This window comes from Chamaea fasciata, unplaced genomic scaffold (assembly GCF_029207755.1).
Source record: "Chamaea fasciata isolate MVZ Bird 193981 ecotype frontalis unplaced genomic scaffold, bChaFas1.0.hap1 SCAF_3, whole genome shotgun sequence".
In the NCBI taxonomy this organism is placed as follows: domain Eukaryota; kingdom Metazoa; phylum Chordata; class Aves; order Passeriformes; family Sylviidae; genus Chamaea; species Chamaea fasciata.
Window position 1 is genome coordinate 17,712,644 of NW_027094088.1, and position 17,862 is coordinate 17,730,505.

General features: G+C 37.7%; 1 protein-coding gene across 5 annotated transcripts in view; it reads right to left on the minus strand.

The window, feature by feature from the left end:
• Nucleotides 1-1,036: 1,036 nt before the first annotated feature.
• The window catches only part of DISP1 (dispatched RND transporter family member 1), an 87,285-nt gene continuing 70,459 nt past the window's right edge, over nt 1,037-17,862 (minus strand). For 3 of the 5 annotated variants that reach the window (XM_066178198.1, XM_066178199.1, XM_066178200.1), the window contains exons 3-8: nt 16,870-16,899; nt 13,202-13,325; nt 12,036-12,163; nt 11,504-11,601; nt 9,317-9,414; nt 1,037-4,690 (exon numbers count right to left, since the gene is read on the minus strand). In XM_066178198.1, coding sequence (XP_066034295.1) covers nt 1,046-4,690; nt 9,317-9,414; nt 11,504-11,601; nt 12,036-12,163; nt 13,202-13,325; nt 16,870-16,899 — 4,123 coding nt within the window. In that variant the 3' untranslated portion in view covers nt 1,037-1,045. Of the gene's footprint in view, nt 4,691-9,316; nt 9,415-11,503; nt 11,602-12,035; nt 12,164-13,201; nt 13,326-14,305; nt 14,327-14,761; nt 14,778-16,869; nt 16,900-17,862 lie in introns of those variants that run through there. The other 2 variants (XM_066178203.1, XM_066178201.1) reach the window with 2 other exon arrangements.

Consider the following 17,862-nt stretch of genomic DNA (forward strand, 5'->3'; position numbering starts at 1 on the left):
AACCCGGTACTTACACAGATACAACATCTGAAACCCAATGTCTTGGTTACATGGTTTAGTTCAGTATTTGTAACTTCATCTTGGAACTTCTCCAGATAGGAACACTCAGAACACAATACTTTAATTTATGTTTCTGAGCTTTTAGGGTTGACTTAATCTGATACTGTTGGCAGTAAGTCTAGAACCTGTGCATTAACTACGCCTTTCTCCACAGTGGATTAACTCTGTGGGAAAATGTTCAGTATTGCAAGGCACTTCATGTCCAATTTTACAACTCCTGATTTTACATACATCTATCTGTCAGCTGCATAAACTGTATTTTTGTTGTCATCACTGAGAAGTCAATAATGTTCACTGACTATTGTTTCCACCTGTATTCTCAGGTATGTAATGGTAAAGTCTATACAGTAACTGCCAGAAAGGCAGTTTAAAATGTTTTATTGCACTATATACACAGAAATGCAACACAGGCAGCGCAAATGCTGTAGACCTCCAGAACTTTTCTTTAGATTTTGTTAGGATGAATAGTCAAAAATATTCCCCAAACAGGCTACCCTGCAGAGCTGATCTGTCAAACAATCCTGAAAGAACACAGTTACAGTCCTGCTGCTGTTTCAAGGTGTGCAGACGCCTGCCAAGGCAACAGTAGAATAAAGGTAAATGATGTACTAAGGAAATGTGGCAATCTCAGTATGCCCCAAATGTTATCGATCTCACAAGCCCTGGCTTCAGAACAGGGAGAGTTTCTTTGTAATGCTTTATTTCTTGAGATGGTTTATACGGAGAAATCAAACACTAATGCCCTGGAAAAAAACCTAAATGAAGCATAATCCACCTTATAAGTTATAGCAAAAAAACATTCTGGACAACATCAGGTTTTACTACATGTAATGGCTTTATGAAATGTATAAATGTTATTGTTCTATAAAATACATTTTTCATTCCAAAAGGCAAATTATAATTCATATTTATTCAGGACTTTCCTTTCTAGTGCTTTAAACCTACTTTTAAAAGAAAGACGCTGGATTGCCAAATAAAAGGTTTATTATAGTGTTTTTATTAACAAACTTTCATTGGAAAGTTCTGGGCGCATTAACATAGGAGGCACATTGGCTTCGATGTTTGGCATTTGACAGTCAACGGAATTGCACTTCACTGCGATTGCCTTGCCACAACAGTGTGAGCTTTCATGGCAACCCTCAGAGCGAGCCTCTCTCCCTGACCTGGTCAGCAGGTGTTTTTTATCATTTTGATCAGCCTTCAAAACTCGGTCATTCTGCAATGAATGCTGATCTATCTTGCTCTCAGCTTTCTTTTTCTGCTTTGACAGAGAGGCTTTCTTGCTTTCCACCCCATTCGCTTCTGTACCACCCTTTTCATCACACTTGTCTGACTGCTGAGAGAATCCCTTTTGGTTATTTGAGAGGCTGTTCTCACATTCAGAGCAACGCACTATTAGAGGCGCTGCGTTTCGGCAGAGGAACTGTGAGGAGCTCATCACCTTTGGAACAGTTCTTACATTTTCCTCTGGGTTTTGATGAGCATGTGTATCTGTCCTGTTTATTCTTTGATGTGCCTGGAACTGTTGCACAGACTGGAGGAAAAAGTTTTTAGGCAGAGAGTTTTGTGTCACCGTTCTTTTGAGCCTTCCCTGAAGGCAGCTGCAATGGAGGACGTGCTGGACTGGATGCACGTAACCCTCAGCAGGTTGCTGTAAAGCATTTATAGGAGCTACAGAGCTTTGGATCTGCACAGTCCCCGGAGAAGGAGAACACTGGTAACAGAAGGTGTCACTTAACTGCTGACAGGAGTGTGGACTCCACTTCACTGCCACCTGCTTGTATGCATCAGGACAGCTACACTGCCTGCTTTGAGAGAAAATCGGGCATATGGTGTGCTGGTCAATAGACGTCTGCAGCACACCAGAATTAGCAACATTTTTGATGCCTTTACTGACTTCACTATTATAGGCTGGATGCATAGGCACACACGAGTTTTGGGGCCTGCTGTTGAAGAGCTCTGAGCAGATATGAGTTTCTTCATATGTCACTTTCTCTGCAGGGTTACAGATTCCGGTTTGTGACGCCAGAGGTTCAAGCTCATAGTGCTCATGCTCCATTTCTGGTTTTTGACTTCTGGAGTCCAGCTGATACTTGCTAACAGGATGTGATTTGTTTTGACTTCTGCCTCCTTGGGCTCCTGAAAAGGCCTGAGAGAAGGCATTACACCGCAGTTTTTTGGGTAGTGGGATCTGACCACAAGTGCCCTGGGGCCCAAGGCATCGGCACATGCACTGGAAGAAGAACGTTGCAAAAGCCCAACTAATGCACATTATAAGCATCATGAAAGTGCCCAGCTGAGTGTATGCCAGCACTGTCGAGGGCATCATCATTGCCCCAGCTACAAATGTCGTCAAGGCAGCCATTGCAATAGCAGAACCCATACGGCTTAAAGAAAAAATGACCTTCCCCTCTCGGTCAGGGTCAGGGGCTAAGCGATACGCCACTCCATAATGGACAGCAAAGTCCACTGACAAGCCAACAGCCACCGAGATTGTGACGGATTCCAACACGTTCAGCTCCCACCCAAGAAGAACCAGAGAACCTACAGTTACAAAAATAGTTCCAGCTATTGAAACTATTGCATAAAGGCTTATGATTATGTTCCAAGTTGTGAGAAGCATTACGCTAAATGCAACTGCAACTGAAAGGCCCATGGCAATCAGAGTACCATCAGAAAGACTGTCCTGAAGATCGTAAAATTCAAGGTTACTCACAAACCAACCATTGCTAAGACCTTCAGGAGCAGAACTAAGCTCACTTGAAATCCATGAGTCCACCTCTTTGTAGAACTGATGCATTTTCTCATAAGCCAGTGTGAAGAGGTAGGTGCTTTGGAACTCCAACACCACTGCCCTGATGGTGTCATTAAGGTCAAAGCGAGGCCCTGGGGTTTTGCTATCTAAATGGTACCCTGTGCTTCTTTCTAGCTCCATTATAGCTCTCTTGATACATAATTCAAAAACTTCTTGTTTGTACGGAAAGCTCCAGTGGCTGCAGCAGGGGTAAAGAGATGGCTCATCACAATCTTGATTTTCCATCCACTGCTTAAATGTTTCAATGAAGCAGCTTGTGAAGTCTTGTTCTTCTGTCTGATAAAAAAAGGTTTGATTTCTTAACTTCTGACAGAAACGTAAAATCCAAACCTGTGAAGCTGGGCTAGCGATATTAAAACTGGTATCTAGCTGCAGCTCTCCTTTGCTTTTAGGGTTTAAAGGGTCACCGTTATCCTCAGGTGTGACACCCCAGATTACTGTAATTGGCATGTGGAGCTCTTCTCCATGGTGGACACGTTCAAACATAAAGAGTTTTTTGTATTCTGCATCGTATCGTTCAAATGGGTGAGAAGACCTAAATACCTGAAACTCGGAGAGCTCCAGTGATGGCAGTTTCATCTTTGGATTTACACACACGATATATGCTCCACCAATTGTTAAGGCAAGGAACCAGAAAAGCCAAATATACCGAAATTTGATAACAATGCATGGCAAAACTTTCTCAAAAAATATCCTGGATGCTTCTGAGACTGCAAAAATAATCTTGTGGAACATTTGGCACAATACTGTCCAGCAGTTTTTGTTGTTGTATACCCTCTGCTGAGGTTTCTTAAAGCAACTGAAAATATTGAGAAGATATCGTTCATGTAATACAACTACAGCAGGCAGCCATGTAACCATCAAAACATAATTCACCAGAATGGCAGTGCCAGCATAAACACCAAAACACCTGATTGCTGTGATATTGCTGACATAATTAGCATAGAAGGCAGCAGCGGTTGTAAAACTCGTGACAAACATGGAAAGAGCAGCGTGTTGCAATGTGATGCTCACTGTCTCAGAAGTTCCAGCATGAGGTTTATCAAACTTTGTGTAGTTCCAAACATCACATAAGACAAAAGCATCATCTGCTCCAATCCCAACAAGGATAATCAATGCTGTGAGATTCATGAACGGAAAAAACTCAAAATTAAATACTACCCGATAGAGAAAATAAGAAATAATCAAGGAACTAATTATTGCAAACATAGTCATCAGCGTGATAAACATGGACTTGGTGTACACACACATAACTAACAGAACAATTACAATGGCTATGGCAGGATACACAGTATCCATCAACAGGTAATCTTGAAACAACCTATGTTTTATTCCAAACTCAATCCCTGTGACGGTTGTGACACCATCAGAAGCGTTCCAGTTCTCAAAGTTATCTAGGTAAATACTCATCATGCTTTCCCCTTTCTCGGTCGGAGAGAAGAGCATGCTGTATTTTAAAGCTGGTAAGACATAGTCAGCTGTCTTTGGGCTTAGGAAATCCTTGTCCACTAGGTAGTGAAGGATCTGGTAAACAGCATTGTACTTGGTACATTTGCGAGGCACGTTTGTACACTTGAGCTGGTCCTTCCTTTTGGCATTCATATCCCAGCAGTCCGGCCCCAGGGTCCCGTTGTAGTAGTATTTGGCACAAGTGCGAAGCAGCTTTAGGGTGTGAGAGACATCCCGTTCGACGATTTTCTGACACGATGACCTGTTGTTCAGAATAGCAATATAGTTGCCCAGTGTCCAGCTGGGACAGCACGAAGCAGCAGTGGCTCTCTGGCAGAGATCACCAAACTGGGAATGGGATCTGATCTGTATGAAGACAGACAGGGAGAAAAATCCAATCTAGAGTAACAGTCTGAAACATTCAGTAACAAAAAAAAAAACCCACCAAAAACACCAAACAAAAAAAATCAAAACCAAAACACCAAAAAAACAAAACAAAAAAAACCAAAAACCAACCCAAGAAATTACTTTAAATTATGAAAATTCAGTCCTTTGATGCTAACATTTCAAATTCTTATTTCCACATGCACTGCTTTTGATCAGTATCCTCTTACATGCAGCAGACTAAACCAGCCAGTATACAGACTTGTCACAATGGCACAGAATTGGCAGAAGTGTTAAGAGTACTATTTGAAGATCCACTGAGGTGTTTTGTTTCTTTCCAGACTGAGGACTGTTAACTCTCTTCTATTATCTCATGCTATACTCCTGAGACTAAACAATCAGCCATACATCAGTGAAGTTGCAGTCTGCTTAGAATCATATCCTGAAGCTCCTAGGAGAGGCAAGGGCTTACCCTCCTGAAAGGAAGGATGCGACAGCTTTACCATAACTTCCATCACCTGATCTCTCTTCTACAACCCTGATTTTGTAAGTCTTTTTTAGCTCTTGTACAGCAGGCAGGCACTGTCCCCAAACAGCTCTGCCTACCACCCAGGCACTGCATGTCCCTAAGTCATGCAGGATTTCCAAAGCACAAGCACAAGATAATTCCACTGTCAAGAAGCACCCCAAAATAAGAGGTCATGCCTCTGAACACTACACCCACAGTGCACGGCACATTCTGGTTAAAGATTCTCCTGAACTAAATGAGCCTTAATCCCTTATGGGAATATTTTTCTTTTGCTTCTAGAATGCTCCAGATTTAGTTGAAGACAGTAAGAGCACGACTTAGCTAAATGACCACAAGACACTTCTAGGCAAACTGAAAGTAACTATAAACTAGAACTGAAACGCTTGAGTAACAAGGTTATATCTGGGAAATATTCTCAAGTTGAGAAAACTCAATCTTTGGAAAGCACGAGGAATAAAAGTCTCAAAAAACAGAACTTCTGTTATATGTGAAATTATCCTTAAAATAGTTAAGATATATGTAAAAGTTCTGTTTTGATCAAGTTACACAGAATGAACACATATTTATACAGTCACATAAATAAAGCCATCTGCTTCAGGTTTCATAGGAGTGCACCCTGAAACTGTTGTCCATGTATGCTTTAAATTTAGGTGATCCTAAAGAAACCACTTAGCCTTTTTTTCTTTTTTTTCTTCAGCAGAATGGCACAGCCTTATGATTAGCAATCCTTCATAATGCAGACCAAAAAATATACTCAGGGATTCTCTCAGCAGCTATAAAAGCTTTAATATGGACCAAATTTTGCCAACCAGTTTCTGAACAATAACAAACTGGCACTCCAAAAAAACAGGATAATTCACGTTTGATTGTTTCCAGATAAAAACACTCACACATGCAAACTCAGGAAAAACTGAACAACCTACTAAATAAAAGGAAGCACTGGAATAGCATATCTGTGTTTTTGATGGCACATCTCCAGGCTAGTCCTATGAGGATATAATAGGCAAACTGGGAGGAAAGGATTGTATTGTCTTCTCTCTGTATTCAGGTTCAAGATGGGACAATGAGATTTATATACTGTTCTTCTACACTTGCTGCAGGCCATAAACATTCACTGGCAAAGTAACTGCTGCCAAAGATAAAGTAACATGAGCTGGCAGCTGGAAATTAGAAAGTAAAATACAAAACTTAGCTCCTGATAGCTCATTAAAATACTACGTAAAATGTTAATAGATTGCAGCACTGGGCTTTGTTGGTGATCCAAAGGAACTGGAAAGGTCATTCTGGTGTTTCCAGACCTGGGTTGCCACTGGCATCACTTTAATTTATTTTGGAGCAAGCAAGGAAACTAAATTCTGCAACCTGCACGCATCTGTGGGCAGATCTGCCCAAACGGCTCTCTGCAGTGACAGAGAATCACAAATCCACTGCTTTGGGGAAGCAGCCTGAAGACATAATATATAGTCATTAAAATTTATAAAATAACTGTTTACAGTTTATAGGGAAAACATTCTGCAATTAACAGGTTAAAAAAAAAAAAAAAGCTCTTCTTATCCAAGTAGTAAAAAAATTAAAACACCTCCTATATTTTGTATATAAAGTTTCCATGAAGATTATAGGACTAGCATATGCTAAACAGCTGCAGGGTAGAGCCCCTAAGTGTCAGTAAAACCCATAGTTAAAGTAGTTACAAGCAGATGGGAATACAATTAATACCTAGAGGATACGCTGTTAGTTCCATGCAAAAGCCAATACTAGTTGGTGCTGATATCCTGCTTATCATCAGAAAAATATATAAATTCTAAGGTTTGCATTCCCAGCAAGCAGTGCCTGATTTTCCTGTCTTTGAATACAGAAAGCTTTACCACTTAACTCAACAGAACTGTGGCCCTAAACAGGCATGAACTCAAAACCAAAAATAACTATAGCCAGGAAAGAGTCTGTAAGACCAGAAGGTCACCAAAGTCATGGATTTTCTGTTATGGCTGCAGTGCAAGCCAGCATCCTCTCCCTCCCTAGGGACTGGCTGCTAGCAGAACTCAGCATTCAGAAGTGGGACATAGCACAGCACTTTGTAAGTTCTAAGAAGTGTTAGAAGTATTTAAAAACTGCTAGAAAATGTTAAAATAATTAAAAATTCTATTTGGAAGTAACAAACATTTTTAAAAGAAACTATAAAAAAACTTCATCCCTTCTGAGCCCTGAGTATCTAATTTTTATAATTAATTTACATGCACAGACCAGCAATAATAGCAAAACCCAACCACATTCATTTGTTTCCTATACGAACTAGCTAAAAATCAATGCTGCTAACATGATGCACTCTTGTTCTGCTCAGCTAAGGTGTTCAAATACTTTATTCCTAAGGTATTTTACAAATAAAGATCTACAAAAACATTATTTACAACAATATTCTTTATAAATATCTACACAACTGTGTGTGTAGATGATGCAGCAAACATTTTATTTTCCTCAGTGTTCTTATTTCATAAGAAGAGCTGGTTTTATGGGGCTTGTTTGTTGTAGTAAAGTAGTTTCATCCTTCCCTCGGAAAGTACAGAAGTATTTGATATAATACATTTTTATCAAGGTGAGCAGATGGGGAGGAAGTAAAGAAAAAATTCTCAGGAGTAATGCAATCATTACAGAGAGATTCTTCAGAGGTAATTAACTGCCTTCGGTTAAACAGAATGATGTTTTATAATTCAGACTGCATTGCTTTGCAATGATCTACACTACCTGGGCTTCACCTGCATCAGCTGCCTGTGTGACTAAACTACAGCTAAAGGCTCAGATTAGCATCTCCTCCCTTAGTCTCAATTTTTACCCCTGCTAAAGGTTATCCTCCCCTGGATCTCCTGATTGAACTGGTGATTCATTCAAAACTGAGCTGGGCTGCTTTAGATTCTGTACTCTGCTCACCTGGCTCATTCTGACTGCAAGAGATAAGTGATAAAACCACATGAGCCATCCTGTCAGTGCAATCATCTCTGATGGGGAAATAAGGAACATTTCACCAGCCTGTGAGGACAAAACCCACTTCCACCAAAGGAGGCCAACCAGGACAAAATGCCTGTCAGCCCACTACCAAGGGGGATTCATTATACAATGTTCCACTACAGCTCAATATTTTAATCCAGCAGATGATGGCTGTTGTAGAAAAAACAGTTTGGAAATTTGCTAAATTAATACACTTATCTAATAGGCAATGATCAATCTAATAATGAAAATATTTCTCATTAAATAAATGAGAAATATTAATTAATATGATTTCATAATTAGTATGAATTAAATTTTTAAATTAATAATTTAATTACTAAAATATAATTGTATATGATTATTTTTGTTTTGGAGAAGAGCAAAATGGAAATTATTTGTTCAATATTAACAGACAAAAAACATATTGCTTCATTTCCATGCAAACTCATCAGTGTGTGAACCAAAAGTTCATGGTTAACCAGAGGTTCAAAGGAGTTCACTCCAGCAAGTGACAAGCTTATATTTTACAGATAAAGTAAACTTTAAAGAGAAAATTAGTATTACTCTTCAAGTATCATTATCCACATCTAATTAACTGGGCTGTGTTTCTAGCTATTTTACCTAAGTTCCTTTGCTGTCCATTTGCCAACCTACTCTAAACTAACAAAAAAAAAAAAATTTGAGTGATCCACTGGGTGTCAGAGAAAACTGCATGTACTATGAGATTATAGCTAGTTCACCTGGAAGTGAAAACACAAGAAAAGTCATTTCTTTGCTGGGACCCAAGGACAAAACTCCATGGAATAATATTCTATGAGGAAACACACAGTAAAAGTTATGATAGTCCTTTCCTGAAGCAACACTCTTCTGCCCCATTCTGGATGCTATTAGTAGAAAACTCAAGGAAATTGCCCAATACATAACCTGATCTACAAACTGAAAGTTGTTTTTTAACTTCATGTACATGCTGACTGACCATGTGACAGGAGCTGAATCACATAAAGTCCTCTAATATGCTACTGGATGGCAGTGGGCAGCAAAACAAAGTTTCAAATGCATGCTCTGTATCTGCAAGTGAAACAAATGCCATACTGACTTACCCTCAAGTCGTCTACATTGCACATTGACTTAATTGCATTCAAATTCCATAAATTCTCTCCTTCTGTTGATGTAAACACCACTCGTGAATAGCGATCACCTGAAATTACAGAAGGGGTTTTTCACTGGTTGTTTGGGTGGGCCTGGTATCAAAGGCTGAGGCAAAACCCCACCACCCAAATGACACACGTGAAATCTTTGTCGAGTCATGGGAATTCACCTCCTTTTCAAGATGAGCTGTTTATCTGTAAGACTCACTCCACATGAAAGTTTCCATTTCCTTAAAGTGCTTATAGCAAATATGGAATCTTCAATACTACATACCACTCAGAAGCTCTACAGACTTCTATTCAAGCAAACTATCTTCTGAAATATGACAAACAAATAAAAATCAAAAGATCTAATCAGCAAACTATGAAATTCTTGGCACAGCATAATGGCAGTACACTGATAATAGTAATCAAAGGCTGATTTAGTAAGTCATTTGGGAATATAAATAATAATTATAAAGCTGTTTCTACAAAAATGTTTTTGCTTTAGAAGCAAATGACTGCAGTGGAAATTGTTGTGATATCCTTGAGGCCATTTTCAAGAATTCCACAGTTCAGACGCATGGAACTTAAATTACAAATTAAATCACATTTATCAGAAGACAGATTTAGGAAAGGAAATAATTACTTAGCGGCAGTGAGATCTGTCTGCAGAGCTCAGAAGGGAAACAAATATGCAAGCACAAATATATAGTACTGCCTAACACAGTATGATACTTTAGGTTAAGAAACATTATCACATTAATTAAATATTCCAAAAACCCAAAAGGCTGAATTTTTCCCACTGCTGTGAAGCTGCAGAATTTTTGCCTTCCACAAGGCTGCAATGAAAAGACTCAGGGGCAGTGTTTCATTATTTCCAACCGTGCTTTAGGATCAAGGGAACTGAAATCTAGAGGTCCTGGAGCAAACAAAGAAAGATACCAGGAATGACAAAAGTGGGTCAAGAAGAAATCAACTGTTTCCTTTACATTATGGACTGGCAAATTTTTCCCATAGAAATGCAATTCCTTCATGACTGTCACAACTGAGACTATGCAGAAACAGCAGAGGAAAGAAGGAGAGTGAGACTGTGCAGAACAGCAGCCTGGACAAGAGGAGTTAATTCTGCTCCAAGTTAATGCTCAGCAGAGTACTAAGTACATTTCCTCTCCCTTACTCATGACATGCTCAGTCTAATTCCGTTCTGTTCACAGGAGCAGAAATGATGACCTTGCTCCCATCCTCTCACTTAGATGTAAGACCATATTGTAATTGAAAAAAAGAATAAAAATCTGTTCTTCACCCCGGTTTTCCCTGGTCATTGCTCCCTTAGACCAAGTAATCTAAACAAATAATTTCACAATTGTGTTTTTGTGCTCTGTTATCAGTCCTCACATGTGGAAGTAGCCACAAAAGAGCTCAGGTCCTTCTATGAATAGAGGCAAGATCTACATCTCTCTGCCAGAATGGACTTATCAAAGTTCTGCAGTGCCTTGTAAAAAGTCAAAAGACTTTGTCTCTTTTGTCCTCTGGTTTAACTTAGCTTCATAAGCCTACAGTGCTTTAAGGTGGGGACATTTTATTTTTATTTCTGTTTCTTTGAGGGGGATATTTTCTTTGTTGGGTTTTTTGGTATGTATTTTTTTTTCCATAAACAAACCCCTACATTCTGTACACAATATAACTGGTTGATGCCTTTAGGACATATACAGGAAAAGTATTTTGATTTAGGTTTTTTAGAATTAAGTTCATGACACAGACAAAACACAACTTCTTCCCAAGTGTGAATTAAGGACTACATCTCTAACCACACACAAGACACTGACTTTACAATGTTCAGTACTACCAAGAACTAATAAAATCCCTTACAGGAATGGAAAGAGTTAAAGGAAGCACTTCAAGTAAATACAGTTTATTCTGAGGAAGAGCCAATAGAATAAAACCAGTAAGGCAAATCTTTAAATAATTTTGAAAGTGACTTTGAAACATTTCAGCCCAATTTTATCAAGATTTCTGCACTAAGAAAGGAGGTGTTTATTGTGTGTATATTTGAAGTAAAAAATATCTTCCTAATATGGCATACAATATGCAGAAGAGTTCAGAAAACTCTAACTTGTCAGAAGTTTTTAGTTTTTCTTATATCATTTTTCCACTTACTTGGAATATCACAGAAAAAGGTATCCTTGTGGAAGTTCCAGTCTGCTTGCCTCTTCTCTCTTTCATAGTGATCATCTGACCATCTGTCATCTTGATGACTAAACCAGAATAAAGAGTTTTACTTTACCTTGGCAAAGAAATTATTAAAAGAAGAACCATCCAAACAAGTCACACACCTTAACAGCTCTTACACATGAGAAAACATATTTTTACCAATCTGATTTTGGTATACAAAAACCAAAATAATAATTTAATTTTTTCTTTCATTTAAGAGACTTCAGATGAAAGGACATTGAGTCCAGTACCAAAAATATCCACAGAGAAAAGTAAAATCATACATTTTTTAAAAAACCTTCCGATGGGAAAATATCTAGCCTGATATGAAAGGCCTTAATAACTGTAAAACACTAGATTCTGTATTTATTGAAATCAGTGGCAGTATACATATTAACTTCAGAGGGTACTGGTGAAAGCATGATGTAGATACAGAACCACCAATAAAACAAAATGCATTTTTACTATAAAGCCTTACCTTTTAGCTTGCTCATCTGCATATTTGAAAGGATAGTTTGCAAGTGTTGCTTTGTACCCTGTGTTTTTCACCATGTTGTTCCATGTGACCAATCTCTGTCCTATGGCTGTCCCTCTGGGTTCAAAACCCTAAAGGGAGAGAAGCACAAAATTCCATTAATGCTTTTCATTCTTTAGCTCAAACGGGAGAGCGGAAACACGATCCAAGTGATGGATAGTTTTCATTATGAAGCATAATTACTCCAGGCATCTACTTTTAGAGGTAAAATGCTTTATGACAAGTCAGACAAAATAATGACTCAATGAAGAGAGTGACGAGGGATTAAGAATTCTTGCACGTCCTACTGCTCTCCCTGAGAAGAGATGATGATTTAGTCCCATCAAATGTTCAACACTTGGTTTTCAGAGGAAGAGCATTCTACAAAGTCGTCTTCTGTATCGCAATTATCACTCTTTATTGGTTAAATATGATTAAAAACTGTCAAGTATTTCTTCTCTGTTTCTCCAAGAATAAGGCAAATATATAAATAATTTTGGAAGTGACTTTGAAACAATTTTAACTACTTGGCTGTTTTCAAGAAATATCCATTACATATAGATAGGTACAGATACACATACTGTACTACAGATACCAACTTACAGGAACAGTTTATTTTTATTTGAGAGTAATAATTAAATGCCATATTTTCAATAGAAAATCTGGAAAGCTATTAATGCTTAAGACAATTTGTGAAAGTAAAAAATGAGTGCAATATTTAATAGAATCTGGTAAAAATTACTTTTAGCCTTTCAATATGGCTACCCCTTCATCCCCAGAAGGCCTTCAGAATCCCCTTTCCTTTAACAGATCCTTTAACAGCCTTCATTCTTCGAAACCTGATTTAGAACACGTAGCCTGTGCTGTGCATCTAAAACTGGGATGAATCTACATTATTCAGTCTGAAGCAGTTCTGCTGAAGGACACATGACCTTAGCAAAATGCAGAGGGAATGGAAACTAGTGGGTAACATTCTCTGATGGCAACTGCAGCTTTGTATGCTGCTCCAATGTCAAGATTTAATACCGTATCAATTGCTGTACTTGCATTTGCTGTTTAGTGGTTCCACTGGAGAAACCAGTAAACAAAAAATACTTGTTTGACAGTACAACTGATTGATATTGACTTACCAGCAGTGGATCAGAGAAGTCTGGAAGATCTGGAACTAATATTCCCACGAGTGCACACACCACTATGAGCACAGTGCACATGCCCAGGACCACCACGGGCCAGTCGGCGATGAGCGCGGCGTAGCTGCGGGAGAGGAGCAGGGAGAGGGGCTATAGCAATGAAAGCTGCACACAGAACTAATCCATTCTTCTCTAAAGAGCTTTTCAGATCACACTATTCTTTTTCCCCAGGATTCTGACAAAAAATGCAAGCTTATCCATGATTGTGGACCACTAGAAAAAAGATGCTTTGTCAAAAATTTAATGAGAGGAAACATCACTACTTAGGCTTTTTTAAGCTCAAGCATTTAAGAAAAAATCCGAGAAAGAAAAAAAACAGTTTTAAAGTAGAACCCAAAAAAACCATCTCCTCTAATTTTAAAATAGTCATTAAAAAAATATTCAAACCTTACATACTCATGATCCATGAAACTTGCAGTTCAAAGATGCAAGGGGCTGGCAACATGACACATAAACTAACTAACATTAACTGTCTAGTCTTACAGCATAACATCCATCCTTGGATTTTAACACCTAGTTAATTCTAAACTTTATGAGTGGAAGAATTGTTATATGCAAACCTAATTTTATTTTTTTTTGTGAAATATTTTTATTTTTCTTAATTCAAGAGAAATGTTCAGAAAATTAAGTGAAATCAAGAAATCTTAGTTTCTAAATGATTTTTCTTACAATAAAGACTTGAATTCATAGAGTTTACATTTCAAAAGCAACACTGTCTAATACTGGGAGTAAAGAGAGTATAGGAAGTCCCAAAAAAGCATTAGAAAAGTAATTACAGGCTATGAATCCTTCTACACAAATGGTCTCTGTACACATTAAATATTGATCAAGAAGATCTCCACTCTTATTTCCTCCTCAACTTACAGGCAGCATAACATGAAGATTTATAGCAGAGAGCTCCATTACTTATTTCTACTGTCTTAAAAGATTATGGCTCATTTTCAGTTTTAAGAGCAACTTGCTAATTAATCACAATACAATTATCAGGTCAACTGAAATTTTCTGTCCTGCTGCTAAGAAGGGAGGGATTGTCCATCTACTCACTCCAGCAGCAGGTTCCCAGGGTTCTGATTGCAAAATCAATGGCATAAGCAAGCTTATTCCTGTTTTTCCATAGCATTTGGAAATAGGCACCTCTAGAGGTCTAAGTAGAGTTCTGAGGAGCAAGGAAATCCAAAGTACTGGGTGTTTCTCCATTTCCCATTAAGTAAACATGGAATAATTCTGACATGCTCACATAAGAGGTTAATTAGTAAAAGCTTGAAAAGCAATCTGAAGTCAAAGTTTTCATTAAAGTCAATCACAAAGGGGCAGCTTGCCAAATCAGCAATTGTACAAAGTAGAAGTGAAGGGAAGTAAATGACCTAATAGAATTTTCCTATTTATAGGACTTAATGTTTTTCTAAACACCAAGCTAGCCATTACAGACATTTGCTCTGAAGTCATAAAAGTTATACCCAAAAGATTTATTTTCCTATTCATCACTAGTACGAGATTTACCACTCTGACGTGTTGTCTCTACAGTTCCATTCTCAGCTGAGTACTCTTAAATTGGGTAAATTCTTTCAGCTGTAAAAGAAACTCTGCCCTGAGTGTTTAATGTGATAATAAGCCACATACGGAAAACAGTGAAGTGCTTGTTTACACCTGCAAATTCCTCTTCTTTCTTTTACCACATACTGAAATTCAGATAAGCAAAGCTGACCTGGACTGACAAAAGGACTGACCACTCTATTTTTAATTTTACCTGTCTGAGTATTATTTAGTGCTGCTGAGGGCTCTAGCTCCAACCAAGTTGCCTAAATCCAGCCTGAACCCCAACCCACAGTAAATGGCTAAAGAGATAGCAAGGTTTTTTTATTTTTTTACCCATTAAAAAGCTGTAACATGAGTTTCGTTACATTCTTGTTCCTCTGTGAGGAGGAAGCCGCCACCCTGACAGATTGGGCATAAACCACCACTTGCCTGAAAATGCCTGAGTGCAAGGGGAAAATGCTTAAATCAATTCCTCAGTGGAGGAATCACATTGAGAAAAGATATCCTTAGTGATAAGCACATCCTTTAGCACTTTTCTAAATCAGGATAAAACCTCCCACTTTTGGATGCCTAATTAAATCTATTTTTTGGTTATGCAATGACCTAGACACATAGCCACACTTAAACCTTCTTGGTTTTTTTCATCCAAACTATTCAAGCACTGCATAATGAACTCAGCTAAGTTTGACACTGAGTGAAATACCACTTTTTATGCCACTTTGCCCTGTTTTTAGTCTATTAGAATGGTACTGATTTTAGCTAGCTATGTATCATTAAAATCCATATAGCTTTCATTAATTTATATTCTCCTGATGCTTTCCACACACCTAAAAAAGGTTTGGTTTGTTTGCAGTTGTTTTCTTAAATTCACGCTTTAAGTGATTCAAAATGCTTAGGAGATACAATAATTCAATCTATATTTAGCACCACTAAAAGCACCACTTTTATCAAGCAATTTGTCCAAAGGTGATCCAAGACCTCAGATGTTTTCTTCAAAAGGAGAAGGTAAAAAGAGAATGTTTAGGTTCTTCTCCTATTTTGAGCATAATATGTGGCTAGTGACAAACTTTTCAATTCAGCGTCTATATACAGATGTCCTCAGGTTCAACCATTCCTCAGGCTCACATAGAGACAGAAATGTACTATATGTCATTTCTGTATTGTAAAAAGGTCACTATGAACAACAGATATTTGTGTGACCCAAATCATATCAACACACAGATTTCAGTAACTCGAAACAGACACTTAACAAACAGGTCTGCTCTTTACAGAAAGCAAATCCTAAAGATGGATTGTGTTTTTAATGTATTTTCACTTGAGATGGTTTCTTGTTGCCATTCTGATGCACTGACAGTTTTAGATTTCTCTGACCCTGCCATGCTACAGAGCCTATACAATCCAAACTCAATGTTCTAGATTGCATGGGATTTTAGGAGGAATTAAAAACTACTGTGATGAAATTTTCTGAACTTGTCTGTCAGGTTTGTTTATCTCTATTGATGATACAACCAAGCTACTTTTCAGAGCAATCCCTAATCAAAAAAGTACTGAGGCACGGAGTATCCAGGCACAGATTGTAATAAAAATGCCCTAAAATAGTTGGAAAACAAGAAGCATTGAAATCTGCATAGATTTTTAAATTCTGACCTAGTATTAATGAGGAGACTGCTTTTCTGTCCATAAATAGAGCCTGAATTTGGATATCCTGCATGTTCTCTCCCCTTCCTGCTTCGCCAGGATTCACAGATGTGTTATTAGGGATGTTCAAGAACTTGGCCCTGACTCCTTGTTTCAGTGTTTATTTAGGGACTCACTGCAGATCAATTCTTCTAAATGTTATTTGACCTTGCTGATACTATATGCCTCCCTCATTTCCCATGGCAATTACAAACGTTTACTTACTACCCACTGCCTAAAGAAATACTTCTAAAATCTGATTTAATTTGAACATTTATTATTTTCTTTGAATATTCTTTATTCTTGCTTTGTATGGGAAGTAACAGCTTTGCCATTGCCTCATTTAGTACCTTAATAATTCCACAAACCTCAGCTATGACAGCACTGATCCTTACCTTTTTGGTAACTTGAATGGTCTGGCTGGCCTGAAAGAAGATAAAAAACAGAGTAGTTGAGAATGCATGAAATACGCATGCACACACCAATTTGTTTAATTATTCTCATACATGAATAACCAAATAAATTATAAAAATCAGATATTTAAGGATATGAATTATTTTGAAAGGCCCACAATCATATTCAATTGAGTCTTTGCAAACAAATAGTTCAGAGAATAATTACAGCTACAGACAGCTGGGTTTTCAAAAGTGGAATTTTATGCAGCTGATTTTTGGGATTACTATTCCAGAGGCTTTTCCAGCTTTCAACAAGAGACCAAATAATAAACTAACATGGTAAAAATTCAATACTACTGAAAATCATGACAAAGTTTGCATATGATGGAAACAGCCAACCACAATACACTGTTCTGCCTGTAATTCACAAAACTTCATAGTTGTCCTTTGAAATTCCATTTAAAAATATTTTTGCCATAAATTCTGTCTTGCCACAATACATTAAGTAGAATGACACAGGATACCTCTATAAAATATTTTCATGCAAGTTTTTGTTGCTTCTTAAAAATCTAATATAAAGTATATTATTTTGAAGAGGAGATAGCAAACCCAAGTAAAAAATATTCTTATCTAACACTGTTCTGCGGGTACTCCAATTTCTTAGCTACTAAACCAGTAACATTCATATAAATTTCACTTAAAAAAACTTCATGAAGAATCTGCAAGTCATTTCAAGAATGTGACAGAAAATCACTCTGAAGTTGTAACCATACAACAGCTTCAGTTAAGTTATGTATTTGTGTTACCACCAAGGACACATTTAATACTTCTTCTCTAAAAAAGTATGGAAAGCACTAAGTTAAGAAGCAGGCACTTGCATAAAATAGATCACTTGCTAACATCACACTGAGGTTGCCAAAAGCTTAGATTTCTATGCTTTCACACACAGATAAACAGTTCAAACTTCAGACTTCCCAGAGATTTTCACAAAAA